At 41.4% G+C, this 18031-nt stretch overlaps 1 protein-coding gene across 2 annotated transcripts; it reads right to left on the bottom strand.

The window, feature by feature from the left end:
* Nucleotides 1-178: 178 nt before the first annotated feature.
* LOC117814932 (cingulin-like protein 1) lies at nt 179-17776 on the bottom strand. 2 transcript variants are annotated; one of them, XM_034686518.1, is made up of 19 exons: nt 17680-17776; nt 14005-14964; nt 13837-13931; nt 11644-11749; nt 11432-11527; nt 11191-11339; nt 9192-9333; nt 8871-9083; nt 8567-8773; nt 8368-8472; nt 7813-7965; nt 7430-7600; nt 6973-7125; nt 4813-4902; nt 1557-1640; nt 1280-1404; nt 922-1030; nt 672-835; nt 179-586 (listed from the first exon to the last, which is right to left on the bottom strand). In XM_034686518.1, the coding sequence occupies exons 2-19, from the start codon at nt 14944-14946 to the stop codon at nt 508-510; spliced, it is 3183 nt and encodes a 1060-aa protein (XP_034542409.1). In that variant the 5' UTR covers nt 14947-14964; nt 17680-17776; the 3' UTR covers nt 179-507. The 2 variants fall into 2 exon arrangements, with proteins under 2 accessions (XP_034542409.1, XP_034542410.1); XM_034686519.1 differs by having other exon boundaries at nt 13837-13904; nt 17680-17767.
* Between the last annotated feature and the right edge of the window lie 255 nt (nt 17777-18031).

Here is an 18031-nt window from a genome sequence, read left to right as displayed (position 1 = left end):
TTAGTGTATAGTTTTTCCAAGAGTGTTTCATTTTGCAAAGGATCTGAGGTGTTCTGCTACTTGTGTGTGTAGTTGTATGAACTGTGTGTAGTGTTTTGACAGAATGGGCCCTGTTTTCAAAATCGTGTTTAAGCAATCGAAAAAAACTGTGTGTTTAAAAATGACTGAGTGTTGGAAATGTGTTTTTAATTCATTTATTCATTAGTTAAAGATTTGCAGTTTGCACCATATTAACTCACACCGCAGGGAAATAACTTAAGGAACAGGAAAAGAACAGTTTCAGTACAGGTAAATAAGCCAGTGGGGCTGTTGCATTGTCAAGAATCAGTTTGTCACATAGTGTAGACACACATATTGCCACAAGAGGTCAGCATTGACAAGCTGCCAAGCTTTCACAACATAATGAGATCACACCTGAGCTGTTAATGAGATTATGTTGAGTTATGACATCAAGGATTCTTCAGAGTGAGTCCAGGAAAGACTTTTGGAGTGTTTTGTTTCAATCAATCAGTCGGATCCAAAGTCATCCTCTTCCTTCACATTGTCCTCCATAGTCTTAATGAGAGGAGGGGATTTCCTCTTCCGCCTGTTAATGCAGAAAAAAAGGGTTACAAGACTTAATGTGATGCATGAAGTAGGAGAAACTCAGTGGCAGAAGGTGAGTGGTTAACCTCAACTCGCTCCTCAATGCGCTCAGTTGGCCGTGAAACTGCTCGTTGGCCTCGATCTGCTCGTCCAGTTCTCTCTGCAGCTTCTTCTTTGCGTGTTCCAGACGCTCGATCTCCTCCTCCGCCTCGTCCATCTGCCTCTTCGCCGTCTTCAGCCTCTGAGTCAGCTGTAGAGTTCACAAAAAGTGACAAATTGAATCATGAGTCAACACTGCTGCCTGGACTACTACATAAGAACTTAAGATGTGTCCACCTGGTCTCTCTGGCTCTGCAGGTTGACGTGCTCCTCGTCCGACTGCATCTTCATCTCCTTCACTTTGCGCTCCAGCCTGCGGTTGGCTTGTTGCAGGTTGTTGTTGTCTCTGAGGGTGACAAAGCACCAAGAGATCACTCCACTACTGCAAGCTTCCTGTAACTCAACACCTGGCCGGTGTGTTTCTGACCAGAGATACTCTCGCTCTTACAACCACAGGGAAAGTGATACGAGGGGGTTCACTGCTACACAGATACCATGAACTATCTGATGGAACTGCAGTCCAGAGTATGTTCACAGTGTTATCCTGCACTGGGAAACACAAACTCTGTTTATCTGTTTTCTTCGTACAGCTCACCTCTCTTCACCTTGCAGTCGATCCTCCAGTTCCTGGATGCGGCTGTTCAGCTTAGAGACGAGTGAATCCTGGTTGGTCCTCGTTGATCCTTCCAGATGAGTCACTCGGCCCCTCAGGTCTTTATTCTGACACAGGAAATGAAACAGAGAAATGTCATTAATAATAACCTAAAAGGACTCTGGGGCGTTTTTGTGAATACTAGCGATGCTACAAAGCACATCTTTAATGATGCGGTCTCAGAGTACCAAGGTCTGAAACCTGTCTTAAGGGTCAGCACCTGTCTCTCCAGGCTTGTCTTGTCACACTCCAGGTCCTGCCTGGTGGCTCTCTCCTGCATCAGCTCGTTCCTTATTTGATCCATCTGTTACACACAATAGGAGGACAGGGAGTCACAGTTTAAAACAGGCAGCAGTGGCAGAAAGTCACAAAGTGCATTTACTCAAGTACTGTGTATTAATACTACTTGAGAAAATCTACCTCACTCATCCATTTCAATGTGATTCAGTCAGACACTTCTTCTTTACACTTTTCTAACAGCTGTTGTTGCTACTTACTGTCTATAAAAGATGGTATATAGTCAAACCTTTTATCTCAGTGTGAAAAACTAAACCAAAACTTAAAACCAAATGTTTTGTCCTGTTAAAGGTACAGCGTGTAGAAATGGGGATGTTTTGTGAAATCTAGAAGTCAGATTCTAGATTAAAACACTCCCTTACTCTCCCCTTTAAATTTCAGAGTTCACAGTGGCCTCTGAGGACAAGAAACTCTTGAGTGCATGCAAATTCTGATCCTCCATTTGTCCTGTTTTATTTTTTATTTTTATTTATTTTTAAATATTTTTGGGGCTTTTTGCCTTTACGGCAGGGCAGCTGAAGAGAGACAGGAAATGTAGGGAGAAGAGAGGGGGGAAGACATGCAGTAAATGGTAGCAGTCGGGAGTCGAACCGGCAACCTCTGTGACGAGGACTATAGCCTCTGTATGTGGGGCGCTTTTACCATCAAAAACATCTATCAGAGATACATTTTACAGATGTTGGCAGTCTCTCATCTCTCACTTTCAAAGAATGCAATCTATTTAGCTGAACTAAAGTGTCATGGCAGGATGATTATATATGCTCACTAGAGATCTAGGAAGAACATGTTGATGACTGATAACACGATGTCCTTCTTTGTTGTTACTATTGATATATTTTTTATTTTTTGTTTCTGTATTATTATTATTATTATTTATTATATTTAGTTTTTTCGTTTGGTTTACTCTCTTGTATACACTTTGCATACATGTATTAATTTGCTTGCCTCTGTTTGTTTTACTGCAGTTATTAAATGTTGAATAAAATGTGATTATAAACATCTATCAGTACAAATATGTTTGCGCACAACAACAACCATTCTCTTCTTCGTTTTCCAACTGCTGCATTTTCGGCGGTCACCCACTAAACATGGCCTGGGCTAGTTTGTCCATTCTGTGCAACAGTAGAAACATGGCTCTGAAAGATAGCAGCCTCCATGGAAGGGTATGTTTAAGTACGATGAAGGTAGTGTGAATATTTTGCATTTTCAAACTTTTTTTTAAATATATTTTTGGTTAAATATAAAAATGTTTTAAAGCACATTGAATTCATCTCTGCGGTTCCTCTACAATTAAAAATGAGTTACAATGAAATAAATTGGAAAAAACTTTATGCAGTAATTCTTCAACACAGTCAACTAGCAGTTGCTCATAACCATAGACTCTATGAAATATGAATGTAGTATCCGTGACGTCACCCATCTGTTTTTGAAGAACTTTTTTTGAGGCCAATCGTCGGCGGCAACCATATTGCTGCTGTTGAGCCAGTGTGACGTAAAGAGGCGGAGTTTGAGCCTGCTAGCCAACAGCTACAGTGTTCCCGCCAGTCAGATGTGCCTCTCATTGGAAGACTCGTAATCTCAATATCTTCGAAATTGCCTCCTTAGAAAAAAAATTCACCCCCTTTCAGTTTGTGCCCATCGAGAAATGAGCTATCCAGGCTACACTCGTCTTTTGTACCAGGCTGCAAACATGTTTATTTCTACTGTTAAGATCGTCTTTTTTAAATTGGTGTGTATGTGACTTCCGGTACTTCCGGAGCCAGCCTCAAGCGGATCCTTGATGAACTGCAGTTTTTAGCACTTCCGCATTGGACTCATATTTTTAGACCGGAGGTTGCCGCTTGGTCATAACATATATAAAGCCCATGTTTTTGAAGGAAGGGTTCGGGTTAGTAAGGGACTTAAGGCTTATTTTGGCACCCCCTGTGGACAAAGTGGTACCCCTAATCTTTTTGCTGATTTTGCTGCACATGGTAGAAGGACTGGACTATGTTTATAAAGGGCTTTCTCTGGTCTTCTAACCACTCACATTCATACACTGAAGGCACAGCCGCTGGGGGCAGTTTCGGGTTAAGTGTCTTGACATGTGGACAGAGGGACCTGGGATCAAACCCCCGACCATCCGATTGAGAGACAACCGACTCTTCCACTGAGCCACGGCTGCCCCACATATGTGAGTAGAGTTTTCTGAATTCTAATTGTAAATTTACAGTTAAATCTATCAAAAGTAAAAAAAAAAACAGGGTCTGTTGTTGCAGTGTGCTGTAACTTGGTCTGACACCCTTTGGCAGTGTTACAGGCATTAAAAATGACTATAACATAGTTATCAGTGATGTCTCTTATGGTTTTGTTTGTTTTGATAGGTCACAAAGAGGCATCACTCTTTATTTCAGTCTGTTTCATAACCAGCTAAAAAATAGTCACAGGAGCTCTGAGCTGCCCAGGTTAAGCCACGTGGGAACTGAAGAACTAATTTGTTATTGACATTTTCCATCGTTAAAGATAAATATGGGCTTATACTTCATTTGTGCTACCTCCCATATTGACTGAAAACACAGCAGTGTCTTATTAAAAAGAGAATGGCCTGTTGACAATGACTTTCAGATTTAATGAAAAGTTTTCAGCTTACTTTCTTAACTGAGAGGAAATGCGGTCTGGTCTGAGCAGCGACATCAGATCTAAAGGCTCTCAGCTCTCTAATAACATCCAGAGGCCCAGTGCAGGGAGTGTGAATAGCTGCTCACAATAGATTTCTGTTTTTTTTTTGTCTTTGCGCTGCAACGAAAACAGTGTTTTGTGTCAATTAGTCTGCACTGCTTTGCTCCCATGAATGGTGGCCTACTTTATGCACTGAGGATGTGAGGCTCCAGTGCCGGCATCAGACATGGAGAAACGTATATGAAGTCGGAGCGGTTCAGTGGTATTTCAGGGCTCATAGTGGAGAAACTAAAACAAAGCTTGTTTCACAGCCGGGCTGGGAAACACCGATCAGCAGCTTTCAGTGTCTGATGGGAAATCTGAGTACTCAGGCTAAGATGTGTTTATAATGAAAACAGATGTAGGGCTGGGTGCTTCAGACTTAAGACAGGGCATAACTCTGACAGTGTGAACGTTGAAGAGTAGAAAAAGAGCTTTGTGTTTCAAAATAAAAGCAAACACAGTGAGGACTGAAAACCTGCCTGCTCTTTGGTTTTGTCTAAACGCTCCATTAGGCGGTCAGCGCTGCTTCGTTCATCATTAAGATCCTCTTCCAGCTGACCCATACGACCCTGAGAGAAGAGAGCACAGGAAAATGTGTCATACTACCATCAAGTTTATCAGTAAAGAGGGCAAGAATGATGTTTCCACTGATGTTTAAAAACAGACTAAACAGGAGTGATAGCACAACAAACATGATCATCAGTTATAAATAAAGATGTCGTGCATTGTTCGATGAATGTGAAAATTCTACGCTGGATGACAGAAGACAGTGAAAGGAGCCTCCTGAGAACACCCAGACTGGTCTGATAACTTTGTACAGTAAACAGGAGCTTCCTCGGTCCATTCGCAGTGTCAACAGTGAGCACACTGGTATCACTGTGTGATGTTTTGTCATCAGAAAGACAAACAGTGCTGAGCTGGGAGATGTTGTTGGCTCTTTTCAGCACCCTCATAGCTGACAGAAACGAGAGAGTGCAAATACAGGCACCATGAGAAGATAAACACTTCATAACATGATAACCTGAAGTGTGTTTGACTGTGAGCTTTGATAAGACGGAGGGCTGCTTTTGATTGGGAGGTCATCAGTTATCAACTGCTGTTACTTTCAGGCCATTGTTAACCGATGTTGACATCTTAAGACCTTTTGACTCCACTTTAGGAGGATTTCTATGTTTTAAGCTGTCAAAACCATAGACTGTATAAAATATGGACGTCATATCCGTGATGTCACCCATCTGTTCTTGAGCGCTGTTTTAAAGCCAATCGACGGCAGCAGCCATATTGGAAATGCGGAACTCAACCAGGCAGAGTGTGCCGTAAAGGGGCGGAGTTTAAGCTTCCTAGCCAACAGTCATGTGTTCCTGTCTGGGAGTCAAGTCAGTCATGTCCTATTTGGGCAAAAACTCGTAATCTTAATATCTTCTGAACCGTTGCGTTAGAAAATAATTCACCCCCCGTACAGCGTGTGCCGATCAAGCGGCAACCTCCAGTCTAAAACTATGAAGCCCACGTCGAAGTGTTATAAACTGCAGTTCATCGAGAATCCGCTTGGGGCTGGCTGCAGAAACACCGGAAACCACATAGACCCCAATTCAAAAAAGACGATCCTTGCAGCATTAATAAACATGTTTACAGCCTGGTTCAAAAAACGGCTTGGCTCATCGTAGCTAATTTCTCTTTCGGCACACACTGTACGGGGGGTGAATTTATTTCTAACATGATGGTTCAGAAGATATTAAGATTATGAGTGTTTGCCCAAATAAGGACATGACTGACTTGACTCCCGGTCGGGAACACATAGCCGTTGGCTTTGAGGCTCAAACTCTGCCCCTTTACGTCACACTCTGCCGAGTTGAGTTCCGCATTTCCAATATGTCTCCGTCGATTGGCTTCAAAACAGTGCTCAGGAACAGATGGGTGACGTCACAGATACTACGTCCATATTTTATACAGTCTATGGTGCCGATAGAGAGATTAGCTACGTAGGGCCAAGCCGTTTTTTGAACCAGGCTGTAAACATGTTTATTAATGCTGCAAAGATCGTCTCTTTTTCAATTGGCGTCTATGTGGTTTCCGGTGTTTCTGCAGCCAGCCTCAAGCGGATTCTCGATGAACTGCAGTTTATAACACTTCCGCATGGAGGTAACAGTTTGAAACCGGAGGTTGCCGCTTGGTCAAAACCCTGCCTGAAAACAACAACTGTCACAGCTTTTATATTGAAAATGAAAGCTTTATGAGTGTTTTGTTGATACTAAGTAACAATAATCTGCACTAATACACACTCAGCCTCAAGGAAGGCATTAGGTAGTCAGAAAACAGTCCTGTTAAAATGAAAAGTGGACATTATAGAGCTGTATTCTGGTGCTTTGACTTCTTTTTGTTTCTCATTAGTGCCAAAAGCAACAATTAAGTATCATTTATGTTGATGAAAATATCAATTATTTTCAACATTGTTTACAACGTTTGAATGCATGTCTGTCTTCCCTGGACTAGTTTTAGACATGAAAGGTCATTCTGAATAGTTGGTTTACCAAGTCTAGGAAACAGGAGGGTTTTACTGCGTTGTCTGTGCAGAGAGTTTTCTCAAGTCTGAAACATTCTGCCTCCAAAGTTATGGTTTCCCCAAAGTTGTTGTTTACCTCCATCAGCTTGACCTGCCGCTCCCGCTCCCCCACCGTGACTGTGTTCCTCTCCTCCAGCTCCTCGACCCTCCGCTCCAGCTGCCGGCCCCTGAGCTGGGCCTCCTGCAGCTCCCTGAGACAGCCCCGCAAATCCTCCTCCAGAGGAAGCAGCTGGACACAGAACAGAGCGCAGCGTAAACACACTGTCAGATAAGGTGTAACATTTAACGCCTGTCATAATGAAATGGTTAATTCATCACACAGAACTATTCAATCGTGCTACAACTTTTCATGTTTCTGTTCAATCTTGTGTCCTAAAAAAACTAACCACAAGATCTTGTTAGCTCTTGGTCAGAAGAGAAACATCATAACAAAGGACTGCTTTTCTTTTCCATGCTAGAGTCGATGTTTTTATTGGTGAGTAAGACATTTGAATCCACACAGCAATGAATCAGAGGGACAATGAGCACCACACCTCTTCCTGCAGATTTTTGGCTGCCTGTCGGGTTTTCTCCAGCTCTGCTCCCTTTTCCTGCAGCTGTCTCCGCAGCTCGTCCAACTCCTTCTGACTCTTCTCTCTGGCCTCATCGACCTGGTTCTGAAGCACATCTGTTGACGCCTCGCACTCCTCCATGATGCCATTCATCTGAGCATGGAGATAAAGAGTGAGATAAAGGGAACAACCGTGAGTGTGAGATGTAGAATATTACATACCTGATCAGTTTGAAAAACAACGTGATATGAACCAGCTGTTTTTGTTTCAGTCATGTAGCTTCAGAGTTAATATCACACACATTCAGTCCATTTTGCTGACACATGCAGATTTTTCACATAAATTGTCTAGATACAACCCCCCACCTTCCTCTGTAGCTGCTCCACAGTCCGGTCCTGCAGCCTCCTCTCATCCTCCAGCTCAGTTTTTGTTTTCCACAGCTCCTCTGCTTGTTTCCTCTCCTCCTTCAGTTTCTCCTTTAGGTCCCTGTGCTCATGATTTAGCTTTGTTAGCTTACCCTGGAAAAAAGGAAAACAAAAGAAAGTAAAGACAGTTACAAAGCACATCCAAAAAGATGGGAAGGGCGCGCTGGTGGCCTAGCGGTCTAAGTGCCCCACATACAGAGGCTGCAGTCCTCGTTGCAGGGGTCGCCGGTTCGATTCCTGGCTGTGACCATTTCCTGCATGTCTTCCCCTGCTCTCTACTTCCCACATTTCCTGTCTCTTTCCAGCTGTCCTATCAAATAAAGGCGAAAAAGCCCAAAAATATAACTTAAAAAAAAAAAAAAAAAAAAAAAAGATGGGAAGGCATCTGCAACATCGTTGCATACCACAGTATGCAAAGATGTTGCATATATCTAAGGCCTCAACCACAACACCTTCAAGCTGTTTCTCTCAGAACAAAAAAAATTGAACCTTTACCTGCACGTCCTCCAAGCGAGAGAGCAGTGACTGGTTGGACTGACACATCTCCTCCTCATTCCTCCTCACATCTCTCAGCGACTCCTCCAGCTGCTGCTTCTCCCTCTTGGGAACAAGGGAAACATGAGTGTACATAAAAAGTTGTAGAGGAAATCACACTGGGAGAACAATGTAGGATTTTTTTATCCGTGTTTCTCACCTCCAGCTGCTTTGCTCTCTGCTCCAGCAGCCTCTCCGTGGTTTTACACTCATGGATTGCAATACTCAGCTGATCCACCTTGTTACTCTGCTCCTGCACCTTTCCTCTCAGCTGATCCCTCTCCTGGCTCAGCCCCTTCAGCTGCACCTTAGCTGCACCCCTCTCCTCCTCTACTTCCACCTTCTTCTGGCCCAGCAGAGCATTGCTCTTGGGTTCAGGATGGAATAGTTAGAGGTGAATATGAAAGGTGAAATAAAACCATCTTTTTTAATAAAAGGAAGAGTAGAAATGTCTCATCCATTACCTCTTTAGCGTGCTCTAAATCCCCGAGCAGTTTTTCAATCTCATTTTCATATTCCTCTTTCAGAGCAGCCATGTAGCTATCATGAGTCTCCACTTCCTCTTTGAGCGCCCCCTTCAGGGCACTTAGCTCCCTCTCCCTGTGGTGCAAAACCTCCTCCTGTTCCTCCTTCAACTGCAGCATCACCTGAAAGTCTGCACGCAGCTGTGCCATGTCCTAACAGACATAAAACAAAACACACCATCACTACCTCGAGTCCTGTAAAGGAGTCGTCCAGCTGCAGTTGATTTGTGAAGTTTTTCTTGCTCATGTGGTTTCATTTACCTTCAGAAGGACTTCTTTCTCTGTGTTTATCACCTCAGCCTTCGTGGCATGGTCCAGCTCATCGTGCATCTCAGAGAGTTGCTGCTGAAGGTCTTTCATCTCCGTCCTAGCTCTCTCCCTCTCTCCCTTCATCTGAGTCAGTCTGACGACATGCAAACATTTCAGTCAAAGACAGATAAAATTGTTTTCCATTTTTCACATCAAGAAAAAAGTTTGCCAGCCTTCCTCTTAAGTATTCAGAAAGGTTCTTGAATGGAGTAGATAACAAGAAGGCATCTGCACACTTAATCCAAATGGAATCTGACTCTTCTTTCGGTCAAATGACCTTCATCGGATCATCACAGTTCACTTCACTGACCTAAGAGTATGAGGGGAGCTAAGTAAAAGGAAGAGTAACATAGCATTGAACTAAAGCCTTGTTAGGATATAGTTACTCTGTAAGTTCTGCATTTAAAAACAGCTTCATTAGATCTTCGATGGAACATGTAACTTCTTTGATAGTCTTTGACTTGCATTATGAGGGAAAGTTTTAGAAAACTCTGTGCTGTTTGTGGGAAAAGTTAGATTTAAAGATTAAAAACAAGACTTCATGCTATACCATAAATATACAGCTACAGCCAGCAGCTTTTAGCTAAGCCTGGCATAATGGCTGGACAGCTTTGCCCTGTCAAACAGTAACAAAGTCCAGAAACTTGAAACTATATTAATTAATTTACAGTTTAAATTTAATTTGACTCATACTACGAAAGAGGATAAGGGCCATTGCAAAAAAATTAAATAAAATGAAGGTCAATTTTTTTTTATTATTAACATTCTGAGAAAAAAGTCAGAGTTCTGAGAAAAAAGTAAGAATTCAGAATATTGACTCTAATCTCAGAATCTTGACTTTAATCTCAGAATTCTGACTTTACTCTCAGAATTCCGACTTTAATTTCAGGATTCTGACTTTTTTCTCATAATAATAATAATAATTAAAAAATTGGACCTTATTATTTTTTTTTCAGTGGCCCTAATCTTCTTCTGTATGATACAGACAAAACAGTGTAGTAATGATTATTTACTGTCCAGGTGTAGTGACTTCCAGAAGCCTAAAAAATTGCTAGCCAGTGTTAAGCTAATATGCTAGCTGCTCCCAGTATCTGTCTTAAGCCAACTGGCTGATTGCTCTGCCTCATGTTAACAGAAGGGACATAAAAGTGGGATTGAACTTTTCATCTGACTCTTTGCAACAAAACAAAAAAGCACATTTACCAAAATGTTGGGCTAAATCTTAAACCAGAGGATGCTATCACACTAAATGACCATTTATCGAAACCTAGCTAGTATTCACCTTAATGGTTAGAAAACGAAGGAAAAGTGAAAATTTTGGTGAGAAACTATACAGCTAACTTTAACAAGGAAACAAGTGTAGTATTATGTTTAGTATTTGAGTATTTCAGAGGGGCTGTGTGCATTAACAGAGGCCAAGTAACTGTAGCTAACAGGCTAACAATTTCCTTTTTGTTTTCAGACTTTATTTTTAGCTAGGCTAATTGACTTATTGTTCTAACGTCCAGTTCAGATGTAAAAGTGGGATCAACCCTCTCATCTAACTCTTGGCCATTGGCAGGGAAAAACTGTATTTGCCATGATGTTAAGCTATTCAGCAAGATGTTGCTACTATGTGAATGAATTTCACCCAGCCTCGCTAGGCTTCAACTAAAGGTTAGAAAAGAGAAAAAAGTACAAATTTAGCCAAAAAGAGACAAGAACATTAGAGCTAACATATTTGCAAGAGATACAGACTTTTATGCATCAGTTTAACAAGTAAAAAAGCTGCATGAGTGATTTGATTTATCTTTTTTTCCCCTTTTTTTGAGCACATTTCTGAGGTTTTAATTTAATGATGCACTTTTTTTTCCTCTGCAGCCCTCTTTAAGCTTGTAAAGAATTTAAAATCTTTTCACAGCACCATTTTCACTGGACACGTATAAACTGACAATGGAATCAAGATCCTCACTCCTGTTTGGTGGACTGAAGTGCTGTCTCCACCTCGGTCAGTCTGTCCCTGAGTCTGCGAAACTCTTCCTGACTTTTGACCAGCTCCTCCTGAAGTTTCTTCTTCTCTGTCCTTGCTTTTTCACAAGCTATGGCTAGAGTCTTCTCATTCTGCAAACAACAACAGAAAGGAACATCGTCACTTGCATGAACAGGATGTGAGAGTTGGAGAGGAGAAGCAGCAGGATGAAATGGTACTTAACCTTAATCTCTGTTTCCAGTTTTTGCTTTAACTCGGACACCTCTCTCTCCAGTGCGGCCTGTTTCTCTTGCAAAAGCTTTACCCCTGCCAAAGAGTCCTAGATGTTAGAGAAAGGAGAGGAAAAACAACACGTTATCTGCGTTGGGGTAGGAAGAACATGTGTAGTCATATCGAAAAGGGATCAACACTGGCAAATATTTCATCATAACACACCTTCTCCTCCTCCTCCACATTTTGAGCGGCCTTCCACTTGAGCTTGTTGACCCTTTCAAGCAGCAGGTTGACTTTCTTCTGAGTGGTGGAGTCATCATCAGTCGTCCTGAGAAGCAACACAAATATGTCACAAATGCCATTATTATAAAAAAGTAAAATGTTGTCAGTTTTTTAACAAAATTGCACAACATTTCAGTGGAGCAAATTTTGTTTGCTCCACTGAAATGGACCAGGAATGCAGGAAATTATCGCTCTGCGTCAGCACATATTTTAGAACGTGCTCAAGGATCTTAAAAACGTTCAGTGTTAGAGAAGAAGTTATTTTATCAGTGGAAACGAGAACATGCCCTGCATTCCTGAGTGCAGCGTGAGCACACACAGCTGGAGGAGCAGCACCCCCTTATCTGACCACACTACATGATCACAAACACAGGCTAATCACCTAAAGTGGCTGTGAAGGAAAACTAGATCAAGAGTGTTGAAGAAAAGAGTGTTTAAACTGGATCTATAGGTGAAAGTGTAAAAACAAACTTATATATTGAGCTATTCTTATGTAGGGTTGAAAAATGAAGGGAATTTTCAAAGTTGGAAACTTACCATGGGAATAAACAGGATAAACCAGGAATTTACTAAATTGAAGGTTGGCTCTTACTAGGGAACTTAAATATAGTTGGGGAAAATATATTTTAGCATAATCCTGATTAAAACAACCAGATTTCATGCAAGTACAGTTGATATCTATGCTATTCCTCAATCACATGCACACAGCGCACTGCTTACTGCAGGGCTATTGAGACCATGCCCCCTACATGTACTGTGCATTCCTCCATCACATGCACAGATGATTTCTATTTAGGTTGGATGTCTGCTTATAGCAAAACAAATATTTATGCTTTGATATGATACCTTTCAATTAAATTACCCTTAATTCCCATAAATTCCAATAATTCCCATGGAAAGTTTCCAATTTGGAATAATTCCAAAATTCCCCAGCTTAACTTCCCATGGAAACTAACCGGAAATTTTTCACACCTTTGCAACCCTATTCTTATGTTGTAGATATTTGGGATATATGCTTTTTCATTTTTAACAAGATGGACACCAATCCCATACATTTACAGCAAATATAAAGTTACAGCTGGTAGCAGAATTAGCTTAGCTTAGCTCAGCTTAGCAAAACTGGAAGCAGATAAAAATAGCTAGCTTGCTTTGGTTAAAGTCGAATACAATCTGAATGAAAGTACCTCCAAAGCTAACATATACACATAACACTAGATAAAATGTTGTTGTTGTTTTGGCCCCAAGACTCTGACTGGTATAAAACAAAAATTTCAATGCCACACTTAATTGAAACAAAGAAGATATAATGTGGTAGACATTTAGGCGTTTTTCGACCGAAAGAACTCCACCCTGAACTAGGGACTTTAACCCTGAACTATGTGCGTTTCCACCAGAGGACCCAGGGTCTAAATTTAGTTCAGAGGTAGATAATCTCCCCCCTGAAAAGCCCCTGCTTGGGGGGTAGTACTTTCAAAGGTCCTGGGACTTTCAGTTGAACGTAACAGTGTTTGTGGAGTTTACACAGTTGTTGAAACACAGAGGGAGTTCCTGGGAATGCATACTAGTTTAGTTTTTTATTAAGATTTAAAAATATTATTTAACATGATTTTTTTTCTCCATACGTCACTGGCCTGATTTGCACAATCTACCCGGGACTTCAGCTCGCAGTCGAAACACTGACAAATATGGGGGCACAGGAACCTTTTAGTTCCGGGGGAAAGTAGTTCAGGGGGCTAAAAGACCCCGGAACTCTTGGTCAAAATGCACCTTTTTACTCCTTCAACTTGCAGGTTGGTAGATTTTGTAACCATCTAAATGGAGTCAAGCTAGCTGTTTCCAGTGTGACATCTATTTTGATATCTTAATCAAACTAAGTTGCGTTGTTAATTCTTGTACTGATGAAGGCTTCACTCATTTAAAAGCAATCTGACTTGTCGCAGCAGGAAGGAAGTGCATTTCAAATAAAGTTACTTTGCTTTTATGCTAAGCTAAACTAACCAGCTGTTGGTTGTAGCTTTATATTTTAGGTACAGAAATGAGAGTGGTATTAATCTTCTCGTCTAAATCTCAGGAAGACATCTAAACACAACATTTCAAACTAGCAAAAGAACTCTTCATCCAAGCAGCCCTCACCCGTCCTGGAGATAAGTGAACAGCATTTGTCTTGTTGTGTCTTCAGCTGAGTCCACAGAGACCTCTTGCTGTCCTTTCAGAAGGTCAGGAGTCACCTGTTGAGGGAATATAGGGCAATAAATACAACCTTTAAAAACAACAACTATGTCCTGGTAAAAATCTCTTCACCTGTGCATCTCTTTCATCAGAGTCATCTGTCTGGTCACTGCATGACGTGGAGAGGGACGGTTTCTCTGCTCTGTGAAGTAGTTTTGCAGCCTGCGGAGGTAGAGTCTCTCTTCCATTTTGACCCACAAGCAGTGTGTTTGGTTTGTTCTCCTCCCTCCTGTTCCCCAGAGAAGCTTCCCCGCTGAGAAGTCGAGCTCTGGCTGACCCTGGAGGATATATCCCGCCTGGAGTCTCCCCCCTGACGCCCTTTAAAGAGGAGGCTCTGCTGGAGGAACACGAGGAGGAGGAGGATTCAGATGTTCTGCTGCTATCCACGCTGCGTGATCTTCGACACTGCTCCGGGTCTAACCTGTTCCTCGGGCCTCCTCTTCCTCTCCGCTGGCTGCTGTTGAACTGGCTTATTAGCTTCCCTACAGACATAATGGAGTCTGTGTCCACTGTGTTCGGGCACCGTGCAGGGAGTTGTCGACTTGAAGGCGGCACTTTATACTGGGCCACCTCCATCTGGTCTCCCTCTGGGCTTTCAGCAGGCAAAGGGATCCTGGGTTTGGGAGACTGGGATGAAGGAAGGCTGGTGTTTGGCTTCCCGGGTCGAGGGTCTGAACCTTTAGGAGGGATCACTAAGTTCAGGTTATTACACTCAGGGTCATAAGGCCGCAGGATTTCCGGATGTTTCTGATAATGAAACCCTGAGGAGGTTGCACAGTCCACAGTCCTCCTCACCACACCAGGGGTGTACCCCACTTGGTGAGTGATCACAGAGATGTCTCTGTGGTTCTCCTGGTCAGAACTGTTCAGAACCACAAAGGGTTGACCTTTGATCCCTTGGACCTGGACCCTAACTCCAAACATGCCATCCTGGCTGCCTCTGGGGCTGTGTGTCTGCACGTAGTTTTGCTGTATCCTGATATCAGGAGAGCCGATCAGTCGCTGTGACTCCATCTTGAATTAACAGATGAACTAGTGGAAAAAAACACAATAAGTTACACAATAAAGGGAAGTGTAAGGGATGTAAGGGAAGGTGAGTTTGTCAAACTGAGGTTACTGTTTACACAACACAGGAGCGAGGTTAGAGCCACACCGGGACACAATGACAGACACCAATGCAGCTCGTCACACAGCTGCACTCAGTAAAAGAGCGAATAAATGGAGACTGACAAGAGCCTGATAATGCTGTGCAATGAAAACAGCTCCTTCTGTGTGCTCATGACAGAGTACTATTGTACAGCGGAGACAACTGCATGACAACTACAGCCGACCGAGGTCTCCGAGGTGTCGTCATCCACTTCATTGTATGACACTCGTGGAACACTACAGGGACTGTGCAGAAAATTAAACAGTATCATCTGAAGTGCATCATATTGGGTATAGTCTCTTATTAATTACAAAGCAGATGGAGGCTTAATTAAAAGAGGATATGCTGGTACTATTTCTAACAAGGCTTTGTTATACTGATGAAGTAATGGTCTTTGAAAAATGTAGTGAAACTATAAAGATATGTAAGCAAACTCAAAAGACGACATTTGAGGAGCCAGAAGGATGATAACTAACAATTATTCTATCATTACAAAGGAAGCTGCAGCCTTTTCACATAATTGATTGCTTGGTTTAGAAATGCAATTAAAAAATGTCAATCATTCTCAGAGCCAAAGGTTGTCTTCAAATTTCTTGCATTATTGGTGAAAACCTTAAGAAATTCAGTTTAATGTCACATAAAACATGATAAAGCATGAAACATCCATATTTCAGAGGCTGGAAAAAAAGTATTTTCTGTCATTTTTTTGTAGGAAAACTGATTTAAGGATAAAAATAATCTTTTAAATTTGGTAACTAACTTTCAAAGATTCAAATAGTTGACTGACTGATGCAGCTCGAGGTTCCAGGTCATGGAAAATCCCCCTCCAGCTTGACAACAAGGCATCTTACATTCATCAGGTTCTTCCTTTAAATTGACACTTTGACCTCTGAATCCATTTAAAACTAATTTATTTTATATTAAGCTTTCATCAGTGACCATTTAATGCCAAATGTAAGATGTTAACAACACAATGTGTGAAAATGACTGAATACTGGGATGAAGTGTGGAAAGGAATGACAGCAATTTCAGGTTATGAACCTCCTAAGACGTGTGAAGTGCTTTATCTGGAAAATCTACAAAGCAAAGACAGGTACCTGGTTGGAATACGATTACTGGCATCAAAGAAAGCTATAACAAGAAAGTGGTGTAAGGAGGACCCCACCATTTAGAGAAACTGGTTGGACATTGTGAAAAAACTGCATGATATGGAGAACTTTACACACAATTTAAGACTTCAACAATCTTGCCTGCCAAGGAAAATGGAAAAAGTGGACTGACTTTATAACCCATCAAAAAGTCTGAAGAGAATGGACTATTTTAAAGTAGGCTAAACTGTTGTTTGCTAACTGACACCAAAGTTTGTATAATGTGTTTGATTTAACCTCATCAAGAAAAGCAAATATAATATAAGTTAAAGAAAGATCTTAACAACAAACCAAAAGCAGCATTTTAAAGGATACCTGGCAACTCAGTGTTAAAGGTCTAATAGCCTATCAACACTTGAGATGATAGCTGAACGACACTAATGAAAACTTTCTTTATCAACTGTGCTTTGTTAGTAGGGGTGGTTACCGAAAAAAGGTTAGATTCCTACGATAAAGTTACGCAAACAAACAGGTTTCATTTTTTACAAAATTTTCAGCTTTATTAGTTAACCCTCCTGTTATGTTGTGGGTCAAATTGACCCATTTTAAAGTTCAAAAATCTTTAAAAAATTGTTAAAAGTATTATTTCTCATTTCTAATGCCACAGTGGATGATAGGCTAGTGGTATTCAGAGGTTCCTTCCCTACTAGGTAATATATGCCTTCCAAACCAGCTAAATACAGCATAAAAATCTGGACAGCATGTGTTAATTTATCAACATCACTACATAAAAAAAGAATTAAAAATGTAAAATTAAAAAAACAAAAATCTAAGTCATGTAGAACTATTGTATTTATATTAAGGGCTGTTCAATGTACATCAAAACAAGTTTTAATATGGATTTCATAAAAAACGAGTGAGTTATCCTCATTGAACCATGATCTGTGAGAATTAAAGAACACCATTGCACTAAATATTAATTTGAATGGTTAGTAATGGAGTTAATAATGAGATTTAAAAATGTTTACTGGGATTGTTTTGTGTTCGGACACTTTTGGATCATTAAATATTCCCCGGGTCAAGTTGACCCAGGAAAATTATTGCTCTCCCTAATAAATGAACATAACAGGAGGGTTGAATTGAGGCTCGACTCTCTCAGTGATTCACGTCCTACAGGCTGTGGAGATGACTAGCTGCGGATCTGCGTTTATCCGGTTTGACTTCATGAACTTCACTTCACCTCACACCGTTAACCACACACCTTTAAACAAATAGTCTGCAGCCACGAAAAGTATACAACACACGTGTAATATCAGAAAACCCCATTCAATGAAAGTAGCAGAAACAAGCTGACAGATCAAGGGGAGATGTGTGAAGTAGGACAAAAGTTCAAACAGACCCTTTTTCCTACACCACTGACCCACGACACACAAGCTGCCCAAGTAGAGATATTTAAACCTCTATAACAAGAACATTTCAGTTACAAAGTTATCGATCAGAGGTATAACTTACCCGCGGCTCTGAGTCCAGTCCGAGAGTTGAACTGAGTCTTCTTCCTCCACCTCCTCCTCCTCCTCCACCTCCCCTCTCCGCTCTCTCTGTCCTGCCTCCGCCCGGACACGATCTGAGAGGCGTTCACTGCCTGCTCCGAGCAACATATTCAAACCATATGCTGGAAATGCTTGATGTCATATCCAAAGATTGGAAACTAATAATGACTTGAGCAACAGGAACATAAATTAAACAGTGGTTCTTAGATTGTAAGGCCTGATCTGTTCGGAGTGTGAGTAGTTTACAGACGCCCAAAGTGGGGGTAAGATTTTTTTTTTTTTCTAAAATTTCATACACTGCCATTTAAAAGTGT

This window comes from Notolabrus celidotus, chromosome 6 (assembly GCF_009762535.1).
Source record: "Notolabrus celidotus isolate fNotCel1 chromosome 6, fNotCel1.pri, whole genome shotgun sequence".
Classification (NCBI taxonomy): Eukaryota; Metazoa; Chordata; class Actinopteri; order Labriformes; family Labridae; genus Notolabrus; species Notolabrus celidotus.
Note: the sequence above shows the minus strand (reverse complement) of the source record. Positions and strands in the feature narration are given on the sequence as shown.

Excerpts from the sequence above, each read along its gene's own strand:
- LOC117814932 (XM_034686518.1), bottom strand. The coding sequence starts at position 14,946 with ATGGAGTCACAGCGACTGATCGGCTCTCCTGATATCAGGATACAGCAA. Across the intron at positions 11,750-13,836 it reads TTCACTTATCTCCAGGACGG|GACGACTGATGATGACTCCA; the intron begins GTGAGGGCTGCT and ends GTTGCTTCTCAG. Across the intron at positions 8,473-8,566 it reads AGAGAGCAAAGCAGCTGGAG|AGGGAGAAGCAGCAGCTGGA; the intron begins GTGAGAAACACG and ends CTTGTTCCCAAG.